General features: G+C 44.2%; 1 protein-coding gene across 1 annotated transcript in view; it reads right to left on the reverse strand.

Annotated features, from left to right (window-relative positions):
- Nucleotides 1–25,071, reverse strand: part of FRMD4B (FERM domain containing 4B) — a 138,219-nt gene that overhangs the window by 9,737 nt on the left and 103,411 nt on the right. Inside the window, exons 11-20 of the mRNA XM_087825112.1 lie at nt 24,703–24,789; nt 11,901–11,977; nt 10,656–10,794; nt 9,770–9,911; nt 8,786–8,919; nt 8,573–8,692; nt 7,240–7,468; nt 4,635–4,691; nt 3,241–3,388; nt 393–512 (exon numbers count right to left, since the gene is read on the reverse strand). Of these exons, the coding sequence (XP_087681238.1) occupies nt 393–512; nt 3,241–3,388; nt 4,635–4,691; nt 7,240–7,468; nt 8,573–8,692; nt 8,786–8,919; nt 9,770–9,911; nt 10,656–10,794; nt 11,901–11,977; nt 24,703–24,789 (1,253 nt within the window). The remainder of the gene's footprint in view (nt 1–392; nt 513–3,240; nt 3,389–4,634; nt 4,692–7,239; nt 7,469–8,572; nt 8,693–8,785; nt 8,920–9,769; nt 9,912–10,655; nt 10,795–11,900; nt 11,978–24,702; nt 24,790–25,071) is intronic.

The raw sequence follows: 25,071 nt of genomic DNA on the forward strand, positions 1-25,071 counted from the left end.
CCTCGCTTCCTCCTCTGTGATGTGGACAAAACCAGGTCCTAACATCTACAGTCAGGCTTGCTGCGGGGCCGGATACAGCGCCTATAAAACAGCCAGCACAGCCTTCAGGAAACACTTCGAAATGCCTCCAGGTGAGGTCTTCAACCTCACTACTGCCTAACAAATGGTGATATCTGGCCGGAAAGATTAAGGTACAAAAAAATACAATATCGATTTAAACATAATACCTTTTCTTTGCCGGCATATGTGAAACTGTGGGTAGAAAATGTAGATGCAAAATAGAGGCCTGCTGCTCAAAGTCCCTTAAAACGATTACAAAACACAACAAAGTAAAACAAGACCTTAAAGCAAATATTAACAGAGCGAGCGGGACGGGAGGGAAGCGCTCTTACTCTAAGTGGCTGCTGCTGTAGGCGTTTCGGGTGAGCACGGGGGTGGTGGGCATGCTTCGTCCGCCCTGCGGCCGCCTCTCCGGGGTTTTGTAAGGGCTGCTGTGTGTCGACAGCATTTCTCTGTGATGGGAGGAAACATTCAGGAAATGATGAGTCGCCAACATCTCCGGCAAACTTGCCATAAGCTGAAGGAGAGGGCGCATGGGGAGAAACTGGGAAGGCGCCTGGGAGCTGCTGGGTGAGTTTTAGGGAAGTCCATGCGCTCTGACTCTCTGAGTCATAAGTATGAAGAAAACAATAGAAGAGTTTTAAAAAGCGTGTGCTGAATAAAACAGATTGAAAGCAACTAGAGCAGGGGCAGCAAGCCTTTCTCTGTAGAGTCTAATAGCAAGTGCTTTTGGCTTTGTGGGCCAGGGGCTCTGTCTCTACTGCTCGGGTCTGCCCTTGAAGCTTGGAAGTCGAGTCAGACCATGTGCAAGTGAATAAGTTGACTATGAACATTGAAATTCAAAGTTATATAATTTTCACATCACAAAATAGTATTGCTTTTGATTTCCCTTCCAACTACCTAAGAATATAAAACCATTCTTAGCTCATGGGCCATATAAAAACAGGTGTTAGGATCGATCTGGCCAGTGGGCATAGTTTGCCGGCCCCTAGTCTAGAAGGCGGCATCCTTAAGTCCTCTGCCCAATTCCCAGCACAGGGATAATTTAAGTGAAATGACTCCGATTAACTTTTTACTTATCACAAAAGTATGTCAAGTTCATTGCAAAAAAGTTGAAAGATAGAGATAAAAAAGAAAAATTTAAATGTCCATAACCTGAACCTTAGATACAGCCAGTCAATACTAAATGTTTTCAGATATTTTTCCTAAGCATATATACTTATAAGCACTTATACTTTTTAACAACAAAAAATGAGATCTTACTGTATATTCTCTTTCAAAACCTACTGAAAAATTTAAAAATTATATCTAATGCCCTGCTGGGCATGGCTCAGTGGTTGAGCATCGACCTAGGATCCAGGAGATTGCAGTTCGATTCTCGGTCAGGGCACAGGCCCGGGTTGCAGGCTCGATCCCCAGTTGGGGGTGTGCAGGAGGCAGCTGATCAATGACGACTCACTCATCATTGATGTTTCTCTCTCTCCCTCTCCCTTCCTCTCTCTGAAATCAATAAAGATATGTTTAAAAAAATAAAAATAAAATAATAAAATTATATCTAATGTTTCATGTTGCTTAATACTTGCTCACAATATTATTTTAATGACCACGTAGCTGTAAGGATTTACCATAATTTATTTAAACAATACATTTAGGTTGCTTTCAATTTGTCACTAATATAAACAATGCTGTAATGCGCATCCTATATTGACTTAGTTCAACAGGAAAAATTCCTGTAAATGAAATTACTGCGTCAAAGAGCAAGCTCATTTTAAGCTATTGGGGATGTGGGCTTAATAATTTTTAAGGTAATGATTCTTAGTTATAATTCTTCCTTGTGCTGAAATAGCTTTGTTTCCCCCTGTGTAAAAATGCCTATACTTGTGCAGAGCTAATGGGACTTTCTTCAGTGCTAGAAACGTGCTAGATCTGTGCCGCCCTCCCGCACAGACTTAGGCACATGGTGCTGTAAGCACTTGAAATGGTCGGTGTAACTGAGGAACTGAAATTTTAATTTTATTTACTTTTAATTATGTTGACCATAGAGCTCTAGACACTTGGATCTCTACTGTTTAAAGCAACAGTTCTTAAATACCAACGCACAAACTGGGGCTCATATGTGATAAAGGTTTTCTTTGGTCTTCGACAAATCGGAAATATAACCAAGTATTGGTTTTACTTTCATGAGTGAAAAGTTATTTAATCTAACTAATCTTCTTTTATTTTGAGACTCATTCCATTTTCACTGAGATACGGTATAACATATTGACTAAAATCGCATCTCAGGCTTTGGAGTAGGTTACCTAGGTTCAGATCCTAATTCTGACATCTACTAGTGGATGGACCAACAAATTATTTATGCTTTCTGGTCCTCGGTGTGCTCATCTGTACAGGGCAAAGACAGTAGCAGTACTGCGAGAATTGTTGTGAGGATTAAATTCATTAATATACATTAAAGCACTCTGCAGAGTGTCTGAACAGCATATAGTAAGTCCTCAATAAATGTTAACTTCACCTCATATTATAATTGTTATGATGATGATGGCAGATGTGTTTTTTGATATTTATATGTAATTTTTTTCATGAAATGATGGTGCTATTTGAACATTCTGATTAGGCAAAGTAAACAGTTGGCAATCTTATCTTAGGTCCTATTAAAAAAATCAGTATTAATCCATGCAGCCAATTTTTGGAAATAACTGGTCTGTCATCATTTTGAAATCTGGTGTTACTACCCTGGTAACTTTTACTTGAGACACTTGAGAAAAAGTTGTATTATCTATTTTACAGATTACAATGAATTGAAATCCTGTTTTTATTTGAAAGATCAGAAGTCAGCCCCATCACTTGGTTGGGCAAAATGGTATTTAATGACAGTTTCCTGATAGCATGGGTTATAAAACTGAACTTTGGACACTATGCCCAAATTCAGATTATAATTAATGCCCTTATAATTTAATGTAAATCTTTAAATGCCAGGAAACAGCCAAACATTTTATTTAAAAGAGCACTTAAAAATACTTCTACTTGTGTCACCACAAATAACTAGATTAGATTCTATGCTTCAGCCTTACAAAATAACCCCTTCTGAAAGGATAAACAGGATGAGACAAAAATGGGTGGACCATTTTGGTGAAAAGACCTGAAGGCTGCCGGCATCACCTTTCTGCCGGCGAGTCTCACCTGGGCGGCCTGGACTCCACCAGCTGCTCCCCGACGGACGACTTCCTGCAGTGGATCCGCTCGATGCCCAGAGACTTGGGGGGAAGGATCCTTGGAGAATGAGGCACTGAGCTGGACCGCTGCCCAGCCAGAGTGAAGGGGTCGCTGGCTGGAAGAAGCAAGTGGGCGGATGAATGCGTGGGGGGGAAGCGAGGGAGTCGGGAAACACTGTGCCGCACCCCAGGAGAGAAGTGAGGGGAGCTGGCCAACAAGTGTTCTTCCAATAAGGATGTTTTTAGAAGCACATGACTTCCAGGAAATTAATTTTTATATTTTATACACTACAAAAAAGAAATGAATGAACGCGTTGTGGGGCCTGGTCTAACTTTTGCCAGTTCAATGGGTACCACTCTGAGCAAAGAAATTACTCAGTGGAATGGGTGATACTATAGCTTTTTGAAAGTTTTATACAGAAAAATCCCAGTGGGGCCAAGAGGAAGTTGATCAATTTTACTTTTAAAGTTCTTAGGCCTCTTTGGCTGATGGGAGGCTCATCCTGTCATTGGAAGTGGTGCAACTGATTTACGCTGAGAGACTGGAGACTTCTTGTGTCTCCCGCTAATGTCTGTAGTCCAAAGAGGAACGGCCAGTATGACCCAAGCTCAGCTCAAAGGGACAGGTCTGAAATGGCGCAAGTCACTCACCATAAACCGGTGGGGAGGTAACGCAGCGGGGTCAGGGCTCCCCCAAAGTGCTTAAACCCCGTCAGAGAGAGAGTCACTCCTCTGCTTAAGCCAAGGGATTACAAGGAAACACTGTGTCTCCTGACCCAAAATACACTCCACCATGGAGCGTGTGGAACAAACTCAGGTGACGCAACACAACCCGCAGACACAACTTTGTGTCTATGAAACTGGACCGACATAGTGACATACAACCCAGTTTCTAAAATGTGTATTTCTTCCTAAGGAAAATAAAACAAGCTCCCAATTATCCAGAATACAGTGACAGCACAGTCTACACTACAATTTCCTGACTCGATATTGGACTCCAAATACATATAATGTCAGCACTGGGAGAATCTGGGTGAAGGACTCTGTATTATTTATGCAGATATAATTACTTCAATAAAAAGTTAAAAAAATCCTACAGAGCCTTGCAAATCCTTACTGAGAGACTCACTCACTCACGCCATAGTATTCTGATTCCCAAAGTCATGCAATTTATAGGGATTGTATTTGATGCCAACCTGTGCAGAAGTTCACTGTAATCCCCTTTCCCCAACCTTTCTGCCTAAGTGTAAGTGAGCTGAGTCTACTGTTCTCTAAAGAATAAGTAGTCTTCGGTTAACTAAAAAATTATCTTATTATTTCAGAATAGCCAATATTTTAAACCAAAAAAGGTGAGCTACTTACGATCGTCACAGGTGGTAGTGTCGGACAAGGAGCTGCTCTCTGAGGGGATTATGTCTTCTGTGAATAACAATGGCTGCCTTTAGTATAACTCTGCATTTATACACCTAACGCTTAACATTTATACACTTATAACTCTGCATTTATACACTTAACAAAGCAATTCCTAGTACAGTGCATCTTAGTTAGATAAATGCAACTATAGTATGTTAAGATAATTAATTATTATAAGAATGGACCCATTTACTACTGAAGATGTAAACATCTCACATATTGCATAAATATTACAGTAGACTCTTTCTTAAAATGAAACAAATTTCAAGGAAATTTTGGTTTTCAACTAGTTTTCAATCTAGCTTCTACACAGGACAAAAACTTTATTTTACACATTGAGTTTACAATCTACAAACTGGAAAGAAAAATCATGCCACTCATGTCATAAATGCTAAATGTTATGTAACATACACTTGAGTGTGAACCTATAGTTAGTGTAACTTATTTTTAGACCCCTCTCCTGAAGAAAGGGCCTTTTCTTAATAGAGTGTGGACTCTTTGAGGTGCATAAGCTTTGCAGTTAGACCAGGATCTCTCAAGTGTGTGAGAGGCTGACATTTTGGACTGCATAATTCTTGTTGGGGGGAGCTGTCTTTTGCTTTGTAGGATCTCCACCCTCCACCCACTGGATGTCCACAGCACCTCCACCCTCAGTTTTGACAATCAAAAATGCTCAGACATCGCCAAATGTTCCCTGGGGGCCAAAATTGCCCTTGGTTGAGAACTACTGAATTAGACAGACCTAGGTTCAAATCTTGGTAAATTACTTAATCTCTCTGAGCATCATCTGGCTCAATTTAAAAATGGGATAAAACAGCACGCAGTGGGTAGTGCCGGGGTGAACATTAAAGGAAACAGCGTGCGTGAAGCCTTTAGCCCAGCTCTTGGCGCGGGACACGTGCTCACCACACATTAGCTATACTTCTCCTTGTGTCACCTGCACACTGTTCTGGTGAAAGGCCTCTGGTGGCTGGAAATGCCCACAGTGCTCTCAATATTAGTGGTGCCCGTCAGTGCTAAAAAACGTACTTAGCAAAAAGAGGCATCTCAGAGGTGCTGGTCTGCTTTGGCAAACCATTCTTACTAGTGTCAAGTATTTGTAAGATTACAGGCAAACGTGACACCTCAGTGCAGGCCTCAAAGCCTTATGAAGGGAACCTCCCCATCCAATCTCAAGGCTAATCTCTATCAGAGCCAGGCGGACTGTCTCTTAATTGGACACAGTAGAGCCAGAAGGCAACGTGCCAGTATAGTCAGCTGTCAGACACACTTAAAAAAATCTATTCAGGGTAAATGCTCAACCATTGGCACCAGCTGCTGCCCAAACGTCGGTCACTGTTGAGAACACTTGAATCCTGCACCATCTGGGAGGAATGGGCCTCAACAAATGGCTATGAGAGTTAAGTGCACTGCTAATCACCCTTCCTGCAAGCACAGAACACAGCCAACGCCAAGGCCAGCTGGAGCCGGCATGTGGAGCTGAAGCCATCCTCAGTGCTCCAGCTGCAGTCGGCTAACACCCGTGTGCGGATGTCTGGGCATTCACTTTCCAAAGCCATCAGCCCCAGACCCGAGGACGCTTCAAATCTAGTTACCACATTTTGTCAAATCTAAGCTGTATAATTATTTTATTTCCCAGTAAAAAAAGAAAAAATTATTGCCAATCATAACTGTAACACCACCTAGTATAAAGAATTATCCCAATTTCACAGATTTTTAAATGTGGAAAAAAAATTTCTTGGAATCAAAGAAATATAATCAGGTTTCAACCAATGATCAAGGCTAAAGACCATGCTGATAAATATGTAAGGCCAACTGGACCTGAAATCTACTTAAATGAGATTTTCAGTTTACTTTTTTTCTGAATATGAAAGTTTTAGATACATAATGTTGAGAATTTTGAAAACACAGAAGACTGTTAAGAAAAAAATTAAGTTACTTGAAATTCCACAGCTATAAGTATTTTAAAATATTTCCCAATAAGTCTTTGTGTGAACAAAATTATATAATGTTGAGATCATGTTGCAGTTACAATTCTGTATCTTGCCTTTCTGCATTTCATGTTATAGTATGAACATTTGCCCACATCTTTAAATAGCCTCCATAAATGACAGTAACTGTAAGAACTCTTTCCTATCCACGCAAGTTGGATATATCCTTAAACAGCTGTATGGTCTCCTGCACTAAAAACCTCTGGGAAACTACCCGGTAGGACCCAGCTCTCTTAATACTCTGTGTTGTCAAATGTGTTTCTTGCAATGATATCAGGTCAGTTAAAGGTGAACCTGTCTTATCATGAACCAATATTGTTGTGAAAGCTCTTTCATCCCGGAAATTAAAGCAGTGCAGTAGTACAGCATTGTTACGACAGTGAGAATGGTACTGAGCACCCCGTTTACATACTTGTAAGACTGAAATTCCGAACCATTTTTATCCCAAGAAAGTTACTTTCAATCCTGTTCTCTTCTCTCTCACCAAATGAACTGGTTTGGAAATGCTACATACCATCGAGAGTCTTGACTATGCGCCTCAAAAAGCCTGACTTGTTACTAACCTGGTAAAATAACGGTGCCTTTCTGGCTAGGTTTCTTTCCACATCTAATTCGGTATTCATTTATTGCATTTTCGATCTCCTGAAGCTTTTTCACTGCATCCGTGTAATCTTGCTTTCGTTTTTTCTTCACGGTTTTACAAAGGTCTGGCTCATTGGCAAGTTTCTTTGCAGCTTCCACCAGCTTTTGGTGTATTAGGAAATTGCTCTCCAGCTCTTGCAAAGCAGGGTCCTGCATTTACAAAACGATGCTGTTTTATTTCTATGGACACACAGTCACTCTCATGTGTCCTGGGTACTAAGCCAGACTTCTTGTGCGCCCTCAAACCAGATGCTCTTTGGGAATCCAAGCTTCCTGTTTTACTGCCCGAGTACGCTCAGCACCTTCCTAAAAGACAATCCTCCCTCATCCACTTACTCCCCATCCACAGACTTCCCACCCTCTTTCCTTTTCAGAGAAGGGAACGGCCGCTCATTCATTCAGTTGGCTGGGTAAAGGCCGCATTTTCCAAGAAGGGCCGCTCCACGCGAGCGCAGGTGCAGAGCGCTGACCTCACACGCGCAGCTTTACAGACGTAAATCTGACTTTGATCCCCCGTCCTGGGGGCTCCTGGCTGCATGGCCCCGGACACATTGCTCAGGTTTTTAATGGCTCAGTTTCTTTTCATTTGTAAAATGGAGGTACCGTCTACTTTACACAAGCATATGTGCACTTCTTAGTTCAGAGCTGGGTATACAATGAGCGCTCAATACAGAGCGAAGCTCACGCTTTATTGATGGCACCCGCTATCATTTTCTAAAGCCAGGACGGGTAGATTTCTGTAAGGATCGGCAAGGCCGCACTGTGCAAGAGCGTGCAACGGGAGAGTATACTCGAGGCCGGCCAACAAATCTTTGCACTTTCTTACACCCGAGGGCTGCAAACGTTCTCTCACTGAATACTCCTTGCGTCCCCTGGAGGGAAAAACAGCCATTGCACCCCATTTTGTAGACAAGGGAACTGAGACCTGAGAATTAGGACTTCAAAGAGGGAAAAGTATTTGCCAAGGCTGGCTCTTAGTTTTAAGTGGAAGAGTCTAATGTCAGGGTTTTTAATTCTTATGTTTCTCGGTTTATAAACATTTCCCTCTCTATGTTTGCAAGAGAAACACAGTGAAAAATAACAATTTTAATTGGACTGTGTGTAAAAGAAAGAATTCAATTTGGTCTTTGTTATCACTCTCAACTGGTGGATAAAAACGCACAGCAGTAACTCTGAAACCAAAGGAACAGTCACCACGCTCAGTAGACGGCTGTTCTGTCCCACCTCCTAGAAAGGCCGGAGCTGGGCTCTTACCTCCTCACTGGGCAGCAAGTTGTCGTCCAATTTGAACGCAGTGCCTACACGCCTTCTGACCTGAGGTGGCTTCTCACCTATGCCCAGCGGGTATTCCTTTGGCATTTTGCCTGTGAGCTCCTGTAGAACAGAACAGAATCGAGAGGGGACAATAAGCACTGGCCAGGGTTGTCAAGTACAATTTGAAGAGCCCCCCAAACAGAAGAGACTCACAGCCTCCCGCAAACAGATCTTCTTGAGCTCCTCGACTTTTTTCAGGAGCTTTTCTTGCAACAGCTTTTCCTTCTTCTTGAGTTCAAGGATTTTCTCTCTCTTTTGCTCTTCACTAACTTCTGAGTCTTGAGAACCTGGAGGAGGGGGAAGGAGGTAGGGAAGGTTTATCCAAGGGATGTTTCCTTCCTTTTTAAAGGACAAAGGGTTTTTAAGCCAAACCTGCTAGTAAAGAGTTTATTTCTTTTCTCCTTGTTTCTGAACATAATAAAAGGAAACTGGAGAACATTCTCTCATGCTTCTGGGCATCAAGCGTAGCCTGGTAATAAAATGTGCCTTTGGCGTTTTGGCTCAGTCATTTCAGAAGCAATAATAAAATGCTTAATGTTTTAGACACACCCAAGGAAAAATTATTTTTTCTGAGCAGGTGAGGAGGGGAGATAGTTGCTTAGAATGTTCTTTGAGAAAGCAAGCCAGCAAGGCCAAGGAATGTTCTGTGCTTCAGGTTCACAAGTTGACAATGGATTTTCACGGGAAAATTCATTTTAGCGAAGTTACGTATACTTAGTGATAACAGATTGCAGAATTTCTGCACAGGAAGGGCTTAGGGGAGGGGTCTTCAAAGCTTTTAGTCACATTTGACTTTATATTAAATGGAGAATTTGGCTACTGTCTGTTTCAAAAACTAAATATTGGGGGGAATAAGAAGCTGATGTAATTTATGGAGAGAAATGTCCTTTCAGGCCACTGCGAAGCACTCACTGTCTTTGCACCTAGTGTTAGTTAGGCAACCTATTTATAATTTAGCTTTATACTTTTTGAAATTAGTTTAAAATTTTTATTCAACACTGATGCATACGCTAATTTTGATATGTTTAGTCATTTTCAAAATAATGGGTTAAAAGATGCATTTAAAAGTGGTTTACAACAACAACAAAGTGAAATGGACTGAAGATTGCCTGCTCTCTGTCTGACCCAGACTGTTACCTGAGGAGACTAAGCTGCCATTGCTGGCCATGATGAGCTGGCTTTTGGCCTCCAGAGTGACCAGTCTGGAGGTCCTTGGTGTTCCCGTCTCCGTCAAGTCCATCGCGATATCGTCCAAACTTCTGGCTGAAGGAATTTTTGCCTAAAAGGTATACAACATTGTGATGGAATTCACTCAGTCAAACCTATTTCAAATTAATACAATGATTAAGTTACTATATAATAAGATGTCAACACAGAGGACAATTTAGAATTTTTACACATATACTAAAATGACATTTCAGAAAAAAATAAGACTTAAGCTTTGTAGCTAAAATGTATTAATAACAATGCACGTTTCTTTCTTATGGTATAGTCCAATCACTAACTTTAAAATATCACCTCAATGTACACATACACGCATGCCAAAAATGTGACAAATCTTACAACTTTTTAAAAATTTTAATCCTGAGAGGATATGTTTTTATTGATTTTTAGGGAGAGGGAGACAGAGACAGAGACAGAGAGAAAGAAAGAGAGAGAGACATCGATGTGAGAGAGAAACATCAATTGGTTGCCTCCTATACGAGCCCCAACCAGGGATCAAACCCGCAACCTAGTATGTGCCCTGAGCAGGAACTGAACCTGCGCCCTTTCGGGATATGGGACGCGCCAACCAACTGAGCCACCAGCCAGGTCAAATCTTACAACTTTTGAATCAGGTTATATATTGCTCATTTTTTAAATGTAAGAAAAATTAAAACAGTTGGTAGAAAGGTTAAAAAAACAAAAACTAAAAGAACAAAATCCCGTGTGCTAGCATCTTTTCTGAGAATGCTTATCTTTTGAACAGAGAGCAAACGAGGGCCGGGAGTTCACTCCTACAGAACCTCGGCTAGTCACTTACTTTGCTTTGCTTCCGGTCCAAGTAAAACTGATGCTGACTAATGGCCATCACCCAGATGGACTTGATGAGGGAGGAGTTCGCATACCAGGTTTGCACGAAGAGGCCACTTTGCCCAAAGGTTCTTCTTGACACCGAAATCCTAAAAGATTAAGGAAAGTGCTCACATTATTTGCTTCCGGCCAGAGTAGCACCAGCTGTATCCAGTGAGTCATGCAACAAGCATCTTCTCGGTTGTTTCCCCGCCACACTCCGATGCTGCCAGGGCTCTGACTTTCTCCTTTTATGACAGAGCCAATCATACCTAGGTCATGTCTCTGTGAAACTAGCAGATAAGGATTAGTCAAATTAGAGCTGTACTAAAAACACTTAGTTAAAACCATCACGAGCAGTTGGGAATAAACATGATAATATTTTAAAGAGAAAGGCCTGGGGTATCAGCACCTTCTTCAGGTAAAAGAGCACCTTGGATTTAGGTATTGTCTGGCTCTGGCACCATCAGAGGATGAACATAATAACGCTGCCTGAGAGTACGCACGTCCAGACCCCGTCCAGAGTGCTGCTCATGCATGAACCAGATGACATGGGGACAGGGTGCAAGAGAGAAGCCTGGAGAGAGGAGGCAGGAAGGGACCAATGCTCTTAGCAGGGATTCAGTCATTTTGTTAAGGGCTGTTTCCCCCATCCCTGTGGCCTCCAAACATCCATAAATGTATCTGAAAAGCAACCACTGAGGACTGAGAGAGAACTGTCCTGGAGAGTTTGGAGAAACTACCATCCTGACTTTAATTAATGTTGCTCACTTGGCAGATGTTTTTAAAAGTATCAGGAATTCCAAATTTTAAAATGAGCAAGGGATCCGAACAAACATTTCTACCAAGATACCCAAAAAAGCCAATGCACACACGAAAAGACGCGCAGCCATCATCAGTAAGAGGAAAACGCAAACTGGAACCAGCGCGATGCCTCCGCACAGCGCCAGGGCGACTGCTGAAGAACCCCACTGAAGTGAGAAGTGCTGGGGAGGGTGTGGCGACAATGGGCCCACATACGCGACTGGCGGGAATGGTCAATGTGTACCCGCTCTGGTAAACCTTCGGGCTGTCCCCCCAAAGGTTAAAGACAGAGCCGGCCCTTCACTCAGCAGTTCCACCCCCAGGTACACACCCAAGGGAAATAAACACACGTCCACAAGGAAACTGCACAGAAGGCCACCAGGACCAAACAGAGAAAAAGCCGGATCCTCACCTGCGTGGGTCGTGAACTTCCACGGCAAATTTCTTCTCACGGAAATATAAGTTCTCCAGCTGTTTCCACTGGAATAGCTAATAAATTAAGAAAACACAGAAACCACACAGCTTTAATTTATGTTAACTTTTACTAAATCTAGAAATCAGCTTAATAATCAAATAATCAAGACAGTGCACTAAGATTAAGCACAAACATGTGATGCAGCCTTTTTACAGACCAAGTACAACCTGGAACCATTTACTCCTTCTGACAGTAATCTTCACCAACTCTTCCTTGAACTATAAACTAGGAACCGTGGGGAACATGTGTGCTATCTTTCCTGTGAGTCACTAAATGAAAGAAAGGGGGAGTAAAGAAATCCTGCTAGATTCCGGTAAGCACATGCTTCCTGATCAAAGATGTTGATTTCATACTTAAATGGAAAGATATTCAAAGGGATGGTTCAATAAGACCACAGAGTCAATTTCAAAAGAAAGCAAAGTGAAAGTAAGCCGGAACCCCAAGGGGGGTGATTCTCTGTGATACCAGTTTTCTTGCTACAGGTGTTCCCCTAAATGGGGCAGAAACCAGGAATTGGAGGCAGGGGTGGGATGGGGTGAATGCAGGAGCTGCCCTCTGGCTCTGAGGGGGAGCCCCCACTTCCACATCCCCGCTGCTGACATTCTCAGCTGCACCCGCTGTTTTTGCCAGTGTGTGGAGAAACAGACCCTACCAGCAATGTGCTTTTGAAAACCATGTAATTTGTAAAGAGCAACTCATTCACACAACTGGTGCCCTGCTGTGCTTTCCGGCCCTGGTGTTAGACCTTGTGCCGGCCCGAGCCTCATCTTGTCTCTTCACTCGGACTTCATAGAATTCCTCTACTCGTCCCTGATGAGTAGGGAAATAATAGCAGCGTGATTTCATTCCATTATTAGACGTTGGCTGGACTTTTAACATACATTCCAAGCATCTTCAAAGAGCACTTTAATTACCTAAATAAGTTCTCTGCAATGCCCCTCAGTAAACCCATTTCCTGAAGCACAGGGACCAAGGTGCTTCACAAACATGCAGCCCTCCCCCCGTGTGAGAACAGCCTGGCGGGTGCTGGGCACAGGCAGCCAGGAGGCCAGGGTCCAGACCCGCAGTGCCGGGCGGGGAGGAACGCACCAGCCCGCAGGAGACCACGCGGCGTCCGGAGCTACCCCACTCCCCCGCTGAGAGTGGCTAGTGAAAGCTTAAAGCTACATACCGCTTCCCTAAAACGCCCGGAGCCTTGAGGCTTTCCTTTCTTTTAATCCAGAGGTTCCAAAACGGGACAGAGATGTGAGGAAGGCCCGCGGTCCTTCTCCTCGCCCGCCCGACGGCCGCGCGGCGGCTCCGAGCCGGGTTTCATAAGACACTAGGTGTAGCTGGGTTTCACGGGCGCCTCCCACGGCCGCCACGGGCTGGCTGACATCAGCAGCTCTTATCTGCTGACGCCTCCCGCTTCCACTCCTTCCGACCGAGCCCGAGCGGTGGGAGAGAGCGAAGTTCTCACCAGCAGATTTTCCCAGACGACAGCCTCATTTTTTAAACGGGGTACAGTGTGGATTCAGAGGATCCTCCTGGGAAGCACGCTGCTCTGGACGCAGGCAGAGATCTGGCCGGAGCTGGGAGCTGCCCGGGGAGCCATTTCTCCCCGGTTACTCACCCCGGACACCAACAGGTTCTACAGGAAGAGCCGCCGAGCAGCTCAGCTGTGTTTTCCTTGCGTCCATTCCCATACACATAAAAACCTGGGCCGGACTGGAAACCCGATCTCTGAAAGCCACCCCTCCCCCAGCTCTCACGGCGAAATCCTAGTGCCTTTGCCTGCACGCGCCCGCCCCCGCCGCCCCTGCCTGGAGAGCAAACGCGCCTCCTGCAAGCAAAGCCCCACTGAAAAGGCGAGGGGCTTCCGCTACCGAAAGAATCTGAAATAAGTAGATGGCAACTGGGTTTGCAAAAGAAGTCGTGGACACGAGATTTTACCTCTGGAAGCAAAGCCGCTCCCATACCCGAAATCTTACAAGTTTATGCAAAATGTGACTCCATATATGTGCCTGTCATAGTGACTTGGAATGACAAACTTCGTTTGTGACATGGTTGCCACTAGGGTGCGGATGGAAGAGTGTACAAGGGGTAAGTGGTCCAGAAAACTCCATTACCAGTAATACTTTCTTTTATTAATAAAAACAAGATGAGGTAAATATGACAGAATATTAGTAATTGTCAATTTAAGTGGTTATGTAGGTGGTGTCATTTTCTTGGTACTCCTGTAATTTTAAAAACTTTAAAAGAAATGAAAACTTCTCAAATTAAAATAATGTGCTTACATAAAATGAACATGGGCCAGTCTACGTTACGCAAGAGCTCAATGTCCACCTCCTAATCATCGAGAGGCCTCTATTTTAGCCACTTATTATCATTATGATTCTTATCAGTGTTTGGGGTGCTAGGAAAATACTTCTAATTGTACCGGCATGAGAGCCAGCTGGCAGCTGGAAACCGGCTAGTTGTTCTTTTGAAATTTCTGAAATCATTCTTCCATTGCACTTTTAGATTATTTTTGTGCTCCTACTCTTGGGAAGGAGGGATGAAACTGAAAATGGCAACGGAGCTGAGGTGAAGGACTCACTGAGAGCTCCATCGTCCACGCAGCACTCCCAGGACAGCGCCCTGCACACAGCCGGCCACCGGCTAATTCTCATTCCCTTCCTCTTTGCCAGCATTTTCCATAGAGGATGAACCAGAGGCCCCTCCGCGACCCCGTCAAAATCACGCGGGGATTTCAGAACAATGGAAGGAGAAGGGGACATTGGTCAAAGAGACATCTACCAGGCTGACCTGATGTGTTGCGGCGTCTGCATTAGAGAAATGGCCTATCATACAATAAGGAATACTCTAAGGCACTGAGATACAAGGGCTCTAAAGAAATCGTTCCGCATTCGAGGACAGAGGTGAAAGTTCAGAGGTAGAAGGAAGCAATGTTCTATTATTTGCAGAACAATTGGTGCCCATATAGGGTAGGACTATCACCAGGCATGATGTCTTAAGGGTAGGACAAGACTATTGTATATATTATTTATGCAAGTGTGTGTATACACAGACACATTTATAATTTTCACATTAAAATTGAAAACAATATTTTTTCCAAGCCAAAATTACCATTCTTGGAGATTTAAAAGAAAAAATGAGTTTTGTTTGCCTTGTGACATAAAGCTAAGAATATGAAACTAGACTGTTTTCTAAAGTGATCATTAAACAGCATAACCATCATTTATTAGTACTTATGGTTGTTTCTGTGACACTCACTAGTAGCTATAAGTTAGAAATTGTACTGTTTTTGGAATCTATGGTGGAAATACTCATATGACAAAAATAAAACTATATATTAGGTCTACCAGATTTCTCTCTACCCAGCACCCATCTAGAATGATCAGTCGTGCCCTTCAGCATCAAAGGAAGGAAGTGAATGACAACAGATAAAATAGCTGAGATTAACTCTGAGACTGCAAAATAAATAAATAGACAGATAGATAAAATAGGGAAAGTAAAAGAGGAGCAATATAAACAATAATATTAACAAAAAAACAAAAAACAAAACACCTACAACAGGAAGAGAGTGTATCCTAACGTCAGTAATCATCCTGTCTTAAAAAGCAAAGTATCAAAATTTTAAATTTGACATAAAACCAAAGCAGAATCAAACCCTATTTTGAAAGTGAACGTATGTAAAATGTAATCACAATGATATTCAGATGTAAAGGAAGCTGATGGTCTTAGATTAACTTTCGACATATTATTACACTTTATTGAATGAAATGCATGGGTTGACTATTTAAGCTATTTTCTTGAAATCTACAATCAGTTATTATAGACTTAAAGACCCAGAAGAAATCACCTCTTCGCCATCCCACCCCACGATCTCGATGGTTCCTAGTGCCTGAACCTGCCGTGGAACTGGGAAAAGACGACACGGAGTAGCAGTCACTTTAGGAGACAAGGTGATGCACCGCCAGCAGCTTGTGCAGTCATTTACTCAACCCTCTGGAATCAACAAGTATTTCAGTCCACCTTCTGCGTGAGAGGTCCCGTTCTTGGTGGCCAGTAATGGCCAGGCCCCCTCCCTTGTGGGGCTTACCTGCACCAATCGGACCAAGTCAGACCGCCTTGGTTTGCATTCTGGTTGGGGCACTTGTGTTTTATTTGGCAAGTTGCTTAAGTTTCCTGAGTCTCAGTTTCCTTCTTTGTAAAGAGGGACCATCAGTGCCTGCCTCAGGGGATTGTTGGGAGGTTGGGTGAGATTATGCTTGTGAGACACTCAGCCCGCTGCTTGGCTCAGAAGAAACATTTGGTAAGTGGTAAAGCTACTTGCATTTGTTAGAAAGACTGTCAGTTCAGTTGCTGGATTTTACCATGCCTTTGTGCGGATGGCGGGCAGCCACTTAATAGCAGAAGCAGAACAAGCTGCAGCTGTCTGGGTCCGTATCTGTCCTTCTACTGGTGAGGACCAGCCCAGTTACTCTGCGGTGACACCTGTAGCACTCAGGCTTCCAATGCTGTGAGCGTCAGCTCTGTAAGAACTGCTGTATTTCTGTTGATTTCATCGGTGGTTTCCAAATACACCCTCTAGGTAGGAAATGTGTTCACTGATCTTACAACATGGAGGTCACAGAGGAGGAGGGATGGGTGGGCCCAGGGCACACCCACCGGGAGACGCAACCTCCCTCCTGGCTTGGTACTCAGTGAAGGAACGTGCCCCGGCAGGTACAAAAATGCTTAGGAGTGTGCATCTGCCCCCGGCCAGAGGGACCTCCTGGGTTTCGAAAGACCGAGAAAAAGCCTTTGGACAGAAAGGATCAAACTGTCCTTTTGAAACTTGACAAATTGGAAATAGACACCGCCCAAAGGCTTAACACTAGGCAAGGACAGGAAAGATGTCATCGTGTTTTTTTTTTAATTTTTTTATAATAGCACTTACAATCTAGGTTAATCATTTAACTGCAAATTCACCTTGAAATGACTAAATCTGGGCTCCTCAAAGCTGTAGGTGTGACTGTATCTCAGTGACTCACACAGGGTCACCCCCTGCTGTGACCTGAAGAAAAACTCATGATATCATTGATTTATTCTTTTTTCATTAAAAAGTTACACTTGATGAAAATGCTATTCATGAACCAGCTAGTGAACCTGTTTTGACTTCTGTAGAACCACAAAAATAGGATTTGGCCGGATGATAGGCTTTTAGGAAACCACCCAGCATCCTTCCACTCATCAGGTATGTGCCTGAGACTGCGTCTTCCCAACAACTTGATGGGAGGCACTAATTTTAGTCCCATTTTATAAGAGATAACTGAGACTCAGATAGGCTTAAGTAAATTGGCTGAAGTCATGTACCTAAACAGAGGCAGGTCTGGGATTCACAGCCAGGCAAGCCAGGCTCTAAACCCCAGTTCCTAACCGCAGCCCACCAGCCTACCTTTCTCGCCAGGGAAGAGCGCTCTGTGGACATTTGTTGCATTAAAAAAAAAAAAAAAGAGAGAAAAGCAGTAACTCCCAGTTCTCCCTCACAGGAATTTAAAAGCAGCAATCATGGCATTTGCACAGAAGAACTCAGTCCCTCTCATTTCACTTAGATGGTGGTTCTCAACCAGCAATGATTTTGCGTCACCCCCATCCCACCCTCAACCCCAGGACATGTGGAGAGGTCTGGAGACATCTCTGGTCTTCGCACTGGCAGGGAGGGTGCTGCTAGCATCTTGTGGGGGAGGCCGGGATGCTGTGGAACATCAACCGCGCCCAGGACAGAATTACCCGGCCCCAATTGTCTAAAGTGTGGAGACTGAGAAAGCCTGACTCAGAGAATAATTTTTGGTGATGTAACTATGCTTTGGTCAGTGGAGTGTATTGCTGAGGAAGATAAATTTTTTGCTCTAAAAACAATATCTGATCAGTGTCAGGTATGCAAACTTAACTTTCCTAACATACCCAAATGGCACACACTCAGGGAGTGAAAATTACTTTTTCACGGGTGATGTAATACATTCCACACATAAAACATCCCATCTTAAATGCAAGGAGTAAAACATTCTGTGTGTCGGGAAATGCATAATATAAAGATCTGACCGTCTAGGAGGATGCCAGCCTCCGCAGGTTTCCTCTGGGGCTGGACCTCTAACCTTCTCGGCCGACCTCACGCCACTCTGTTCACAGGTACAGCCGAGCGCTCGCAGTGCACACTTGGCACAACCAGAGTTGGCCGCTGCTCACAGGCACCCCTTCTCACGGGTTGGTACCTAGTCTGGTTATTAAATATTTTCAACTATATCCCTAATTTTGAATATAATTCTGTCTTTCCAGGTGGATTGTCAGGTCCTTGATGGCAAGAACCTGGCTTTTCCCTTAAATAAGATAAAGAATATAAGTACTAGCTTGGGGCCCTTGCAAAAAGAATGGGCTCAATAAATTTTTTTTTGGAAAAAAGTTAAATAGGTACATTGCACTGTCTTGCTAGAAATTTGTCCCTGAAGGTTGAATGACTTAAAATGAAACCAATCTTTAGTCATAAGCACACACTGAAGAAACCTTTACTGCTTCTGCCCCTTCACAGAACAAGTGTTCACAGTGCTTTATGTACGACTGGTTTTCTCTGCATTTGGACTAGTGGACCTTGTTAAAGAGCTCGCCTTCATTCTTCCGTGTGTGCCAACAATTCAGCCATTTGGCAAATGCCTAGACATACAAGGTCATTTGAAATGATGAAGTCTAATGGCTTTGCCTGTCCAGCAGGCGTTTCTCTTCTTCAAAGGTCATCTGCAGCCCCCATGTGGACGCTCCCTCTTTAAGTCTGGCCGCGGTGGCTCCCCCTCCCTCTTTAAGTCTGGCCGCGGTGGCTCCCCCTCCCCTCGGCGCGGGGTCCTCTGACTGGACCTCGCAGCCCACTCCTCACAGCCTGACTGCTCCCACCCTCAGGTCTCCCTGCAACGCCACCTTTCTCGGGAGGCCTTCCAGGGACACACTAAGTGCTCGCCACTCACCCCACCCTTGTCCTGCCGTCTCCCTCGTTTCCATCAGAAACTATTCACAATTTATTACTGCCCATAGTTTTTGCTTGTTTGTTTCTCATTAACCACCCCCCAAAACACCTCAAAGGAAACATCTCAGTGCGCAAAACTGCTTACCACCCTCAGAATCTATTTGTCATCCTCTTTTTAAAATCCTTACCCGAGAATATGTTTTGTTTTGTTTTGTTTCTCACTGATTCTAGAGAGAGAGGAAGGGGGAGAGAGAGGGGGACAGACACTGATGTGAGCGCGAGCTAGCGGCCGGTTGCACCCTGGGCATGTGCCCTGCCTGGAAATCAAAGCTGCTGCCCTTGGGCGCGGGACGATGCTCTAACCCCGGAGCCACGCCAGCAGGGCTTCCTTCCTTCCTCTTAGTAGCCCAGCACCGTCAGTGTGGCCTTGCCACGGCCACCTAGTCTCCCTTGCAAGCAGACCTGGCGACTTTATGAATAACATGGCTGCTGGCCTCCAGTTCTTTCCATTTGCCTGCTGGTTTTGAAATGGAAATGGATACTCACCAATGTCCAACCAATTTTCTGAGAGTTTCTTGTCTTAGAGGAGCTGCTTAAAATCTTAATTGTGATTAACTGCTGTCCAGTAAACTTTCTAGAGTGTATTGTGTGAATGGTCAGTATCTACTCAGTAAGAAACTCACTAACTCACTGGGTCCTCAGAATGATCTCTGAGGTACATGGAGCAGACAGAATGATCTGAACTTGACGGTTGAGAAAATAACAGCCCAGAGAGGTTGAGTAACAGCTCCAGGTCAGCCAGCCTGTAAGCAGGAGTGCAGGACTGGTTCTTATTTCAAATCCAAGCTTTAGGCTTTGAGTTCTCCACCCACTGATTGTGCAGAAAGTGCTAACAATCAGATTGATCATTGGTGTGGCTGAAGCTTAAGTATACGCTTTACAAACCGGATGGACAGGTCTCCAGCCGACATCTGGCGGCTCCATTCTGCCCTCCACACCACACTGCATTTTGTACCGATGGCAGCCCGTTCTCTTCTATGGTAACCTCGCCTAGCACTTGAGCAGTGTCAGAAGTAGCATCCTAACCGAGATCCATGGCAATGCCGTAGTTGTAGAAAAAGCAAGGGGAGGTTAGAAATGACCAAGATGGCTCTGCTCACAGAAACAACCAAGTCACCCTGAGTTTAAATGAAATGAACCCTGTACTTTTGCGATAAAGAAACAAAAAGATGTTTGTGCTCATTACCTAACATATCTGGCTCTAGGCACCTGGGAATTCCAACAGTTAAAAAAACCCAGTTAACTGAAGGCGGAGAACCTTTTCTGTCTCCCTGAAATGCCCTGGGGTGACTGCGAGGCTTTCTTAGCCTGTTATAATGCAGAAAGACACTAATCTGGAGAGGCATCCACCCCACCACGTCCACTGCGACACCTCACTAGGTGCCACCTTTGTTCCTCAGCTCTGCCTGGTCGGGTTCTCCCAGGGGAAATGACTTGCCAGTGGGTACAGATCAGTCACGACACGTACTTTAATCAGCCACTGACCACGGTCTGCTTCTTTGTGCAGAACAGACATTTCCCTTGAAGTACTGAATGCACAATACAAACCTAGAAGAAATACAGGTCTGTGGTTTTCTTTTTAAAGTAAAACATCGTTTTAAAGTTCAAATGTCCTTTATCTGAAATGCAGTTGATTCTGGTGTATTTTCATGTCATTTCATTCCTGAAGAGTCTGTAGCGACGTATTTGGTGCATGAAGGGGGGATTAAAGCTGGACCTTTAATACCCTGAATTTTTGTTTTGTAATTCAGAATGCTAAAATCTCTCTTAGTTTGCATCATGAATTCAGGCATTATTGGTGATGAACTGGGAGAGGCAAATGCTTACCAGGCTCTGAAGAAAAACCCTTTGAGTGTGGACTAGTTGGCGGAGCATAAGGCTGTGGGTTTGTGGCAATGTTGGGTCTTCTATGCAAATGGTGACCCAAGGATATTTCTCCTACCTTCTTACCATCTCTGGCCGTCAGTAACAACCACCAGTTATCGGGTGACGGCTGTATATCAGGCACAGCGCTAAATATAATTTCATTTAATTCTTATAATAAACCTATGCATTTGGTGGCATTACCATTGTGCAGATGAGGAAGCTTCATTTAAAGAGAGATTAAACAACATGCCCAAGGTTACCCGGCAAATAGGCATCAGAGATAGGCTTTGGGTCGCTTCCCAAACGCTTCCCTTCATCATTCTGCTACAGGATTGAAAGCAACTTGGCCCCACGACTGGCAAAAGCCTTATAGTCGCAATACATGAAGGGCACCTGCTGGGTGTCCTAGGAGGGAAGACAGGCACCGCCCCAACTTTCACAGGCGGGAACTGAGGGGCTTCGTGTGAGGAGGACACACGACTCGGCCTGCGGACCTGGGACCAGCCTCTTTTCAAAACAGCCTTTTGGCATCCAGCCAGGCTCTTATTATTGGCAAATCGTCCTCCTTTTGGCCTGTTTCCAGCCCATATAATTACAGCAGGCATGTGGCTCAAGAGGCTGAGCGTGTCCAAGGCCTCCCATCCAGCCTTTGCTCCATCTGAGTTGGCCAACTTGACCTCCATTCGTGCCCGGCCACTGGGAACCTGCTGCGTGCACAGGCCCATGCAGACAGCTGGGGCACGCTCCTCCTTTCCCGAGTCTGCTCTTGCAGCCCTTTAAGTGACGCATTTTTTATTTGTGCCAACTGGGCCAGGACGGGGACTCATACGACATCCTCCCTTCAATAAGCCCTTAAATTGTTGGGCTGGGGAAAAATAAAGATAAGAAGCAATACCCATTGTCGGATTCAACAGAAGAAGAAAGGAGGCGGCAAACAGTGGCACAGAGTGGGCAGGGGCTTAAGTGACCAAGAGGGAAGGCGCGCAGTGATTCTCACAGGGCAGCCTGCTCAGGGCTGAGCTGAGCGGCCCGTCTTGTAAATAAAACAGGAAAACTCTGCAAAGTGTTAAAAGGAAGTGGCTTCTGACCTTGTCTAGGTTCTGAAATGAACAAGCACACCTGATTATGATCAGTGTCAAACAATATTAACCAATTTCTATGAAACTGTGGAAGGAAAGGAGGCGTGTGAGTCACGAGCAGCCAGAGCGGACGAACGGCACGGTCTACGGGCACACGCTGCCCACGCTCTCGGGGAAAGCCTGGCTGTTTTCGGTGGAAGCAGGTACCGTGGGTGGGTGTCTCAACTTCATCAAGCCCATTAGCCAAGAAATCACTCGTGAGCCAACCTAAGTTGAGCCCCATTTAACATGTAGGATTCAGGAAACCAGCAAGACTCCTGAATGTTATTTCTTAAAGTAAAATTAAGGGGAGCAATAAATTACCAAAAAATGTTAACATAACTGAGGTCTACCTTAAGAAAACATGATAGGCTATAATTTAATCTTATAAAATAGATAAACTAGGGGTTAGTTGTTTCCTTGGCTGGGATTCAGCTCCAGCCCACCCTCCCCCAGTGGAAACACTATGATAGGCATGGAAAGGGAGCCGGTTAAATACAGTGTGTTTCCTCATAATGGACACTAGCAGCTCTACAAAGAGGGAAAAGAGACCTGTTCATAAGTGACCTGAAGAAACAGGACAGGGCATGGAACAGTTACACAGCCAGGTCCTTTTTCCCTGTGAAAGCTCAGTATACACACCGAGGGAGTGTACACGGACCATTTCACACTCTCTCCTGACACCGGTCATCAGGGGGAGACATAGGGACCTCCTGCTCTCACTGACCTGTTTCTGTAGTGTTTGCTTTTTCTGGTTTCTTTTACAACGAATATTTATAACTTTTTGGTAAAAAATTAAAATACATCATTATATATAAAAATTACTTTGAAAAATTATATGGCCCTCATTTCTAATTTGGTTTTAGAAGCAAATTTTCAAGTCTCCCTTCCGTCAGTTGATCTCGGTCACAGGGCTTATAGAGCAAAATTCCACTTACATGAGTATATGCATGCCCTCCTGCTGCCCTCCTGCAGGTGATCCTGGCTGTAAGCTAGTGCCTCAGTATTTGTGCTGATACTTTGACAAGCCTCAATGCCCAACTAGTCTGATGGGAGAGCTGGCCAGGCAGCAGGGGGGGCCGTGGTGGCCCTGGCCCGCCCTTCTGTGTGGTCTGCATCAGTTTCACCACCGTAAAATGGGGAGAAAATAAGCTTTACTTATTCCCTTAACTCAAAGGAAGGCTGTGAGCATTGCTGAAAGGACACTTAGAGGAAGAGCCTGTGGTACAATTATAAGGGCCTAACTTTATGAAGAATGTGTCTGTTTTCCTAAAACACATTAATGCAAGGGACAGATGAGCATGATAGAAGTCACCGAATGCTGTGATGCCACAGGCAGCCCGACCATGGCTGTCATCACAGGCCAGTGCTTCACTGCGTGACTCCCAGGGATGGCAGCAGAGCACAGGGAGGTGGCACAAAGGACCAGGGCAGCATGAGCGAACTTTTAGGTCCTCAGAGTCCTGACTAGACAGGGCAGCAGGGTGGTCACCCACGTGGACGCATCAGTTCTTACCAAGTCAAGAAGGCATTGTATGGGTGCTCCCGCTTCTAGGACTATATCCTAAGGAACCCCAAACACCAATCACAAAGAACTTATGCACCCCGATGTTCATAGCAGCGCAGTTTACAATAGCTAAGGTCTGGAAACAGCCCAAGTGCCCATCGGTAGGTGAGTGGATAAAAAGCTGTGGGACATTCACACCATGGATACTACGCAGCTGTAAAGAAGGGTCTCTTACCCTTTAAGAGAGCATGGAGGGACCTGGAGGGTATTATGCGAAGTGAAACAAGCCAGTCGGAGAAAGACAAGTACCACATGATCTCACTCACATGTGGAATCTAATGAACAAAATAAACTGATGAACAAAATAGATCCAGAGACATGGAAGCCTGGAATGGACTGAGGGATCTCAGAGGGAAGGCAGGGAGGGGGAGTGGGTGGGGGAGAGATTAATCAAAGAATTTATATGTTTATAAGCATAACCCATGGACACAGATGTTGGTCTGGGGAAGGCCTAGGGGCGGGGTGGATGCAGGGTAGAGGGGATCTAATGGGGGTAAAAAGGGGACATCTGTAATATTTTCAACAATAAAGATAAAGAAACTTAAAAAAAAAAAAGCATTGTATGCCTGTGCCTAGGTTGACAGAAACAACTTCATAATCAAATTTCAAACTGAAAATAATGTAACTTATTAGCTTGGAAACTCCAAACCTGATAGAGTGTGATCCTTTACTAAATAGCACGTAATTTATTTTTCTTTACAAAAAGCAGACATGTTTAGTGTGGAAACTGTGAAACAAAGATAAGCGAAAATAGCAAGAGCAGCAAAAGGAAGATCACTTATCACCATAGTTCTGAGAGGTAATGGCACCAACAATTTTGGCTCATGTCTTTACAGCTTACCCATCTCTTTATCCACCCAATTAAATATGTACCTGTATGTATGCATATATATAAAGTTTATAAAAGAAATGGCATCATCCGGTTCATACTAACTGAAGATAGAAACCTCCTTGTATGCACTGGTGAGCTGCTGTGATCGGTGTTGATCTCCGCACACACCTCGCGCTTCGCCTGAGCCTTCTCTGCCCCACGGCTCCACTAACCAAACTTGATCTCTGCTTAAGGCTGCCTGGTGCCCCTTAAAGCAAAGCTCCTAGCTCCAGAGCAGCTCAAGGTTCCCCCAAGAGTCTGAAATGATTCACACTTACTTTCCGAGGTTTCACCTTATCTTGTAAGTCATACTGGCCGATTCCTTTATAGCTGATTCCAAGCCACCAAGGAAGTCCTTGTTTATCCTGGAAGATGGAAAAGCATGAGAACCAAGACCTAATTGTTAAGTCTCTAGAGGTGAAGTAATGTTCACCCGTCTCAGCCTTTAACAAGTGTAAGCAAGTCAAAATAGAGCTGTCTTGGTAAACAAAACAGTACTTAAAAACCAAACTTGTTATTAAAATGCCTTCTTAGAATTTCTTCAAATAAGATTTTTAAGTGAAACAGACCAATAGTATTAATACCATCAAAAAGAATGGAGCATTGACTGTTTTGATTAAACAGTTGGAGAAGAAATAAAATGTAAG

Source organism: Miniopterus natalensis, chromosome 15 (genome assembly GCF_054644295.1).
Source record: "Miniopterus natalensis isolate mMinNat1 chromosome 15, mMinNat1.hap1, whole genome shotgun sequence".
Classification (NCBI taxonomy): Eukaryota; Metazoa; Chordata; class Mammalia; order Chiroptera; family Miniopteridae; genus Miniopterus; species Miniopterus natalensis.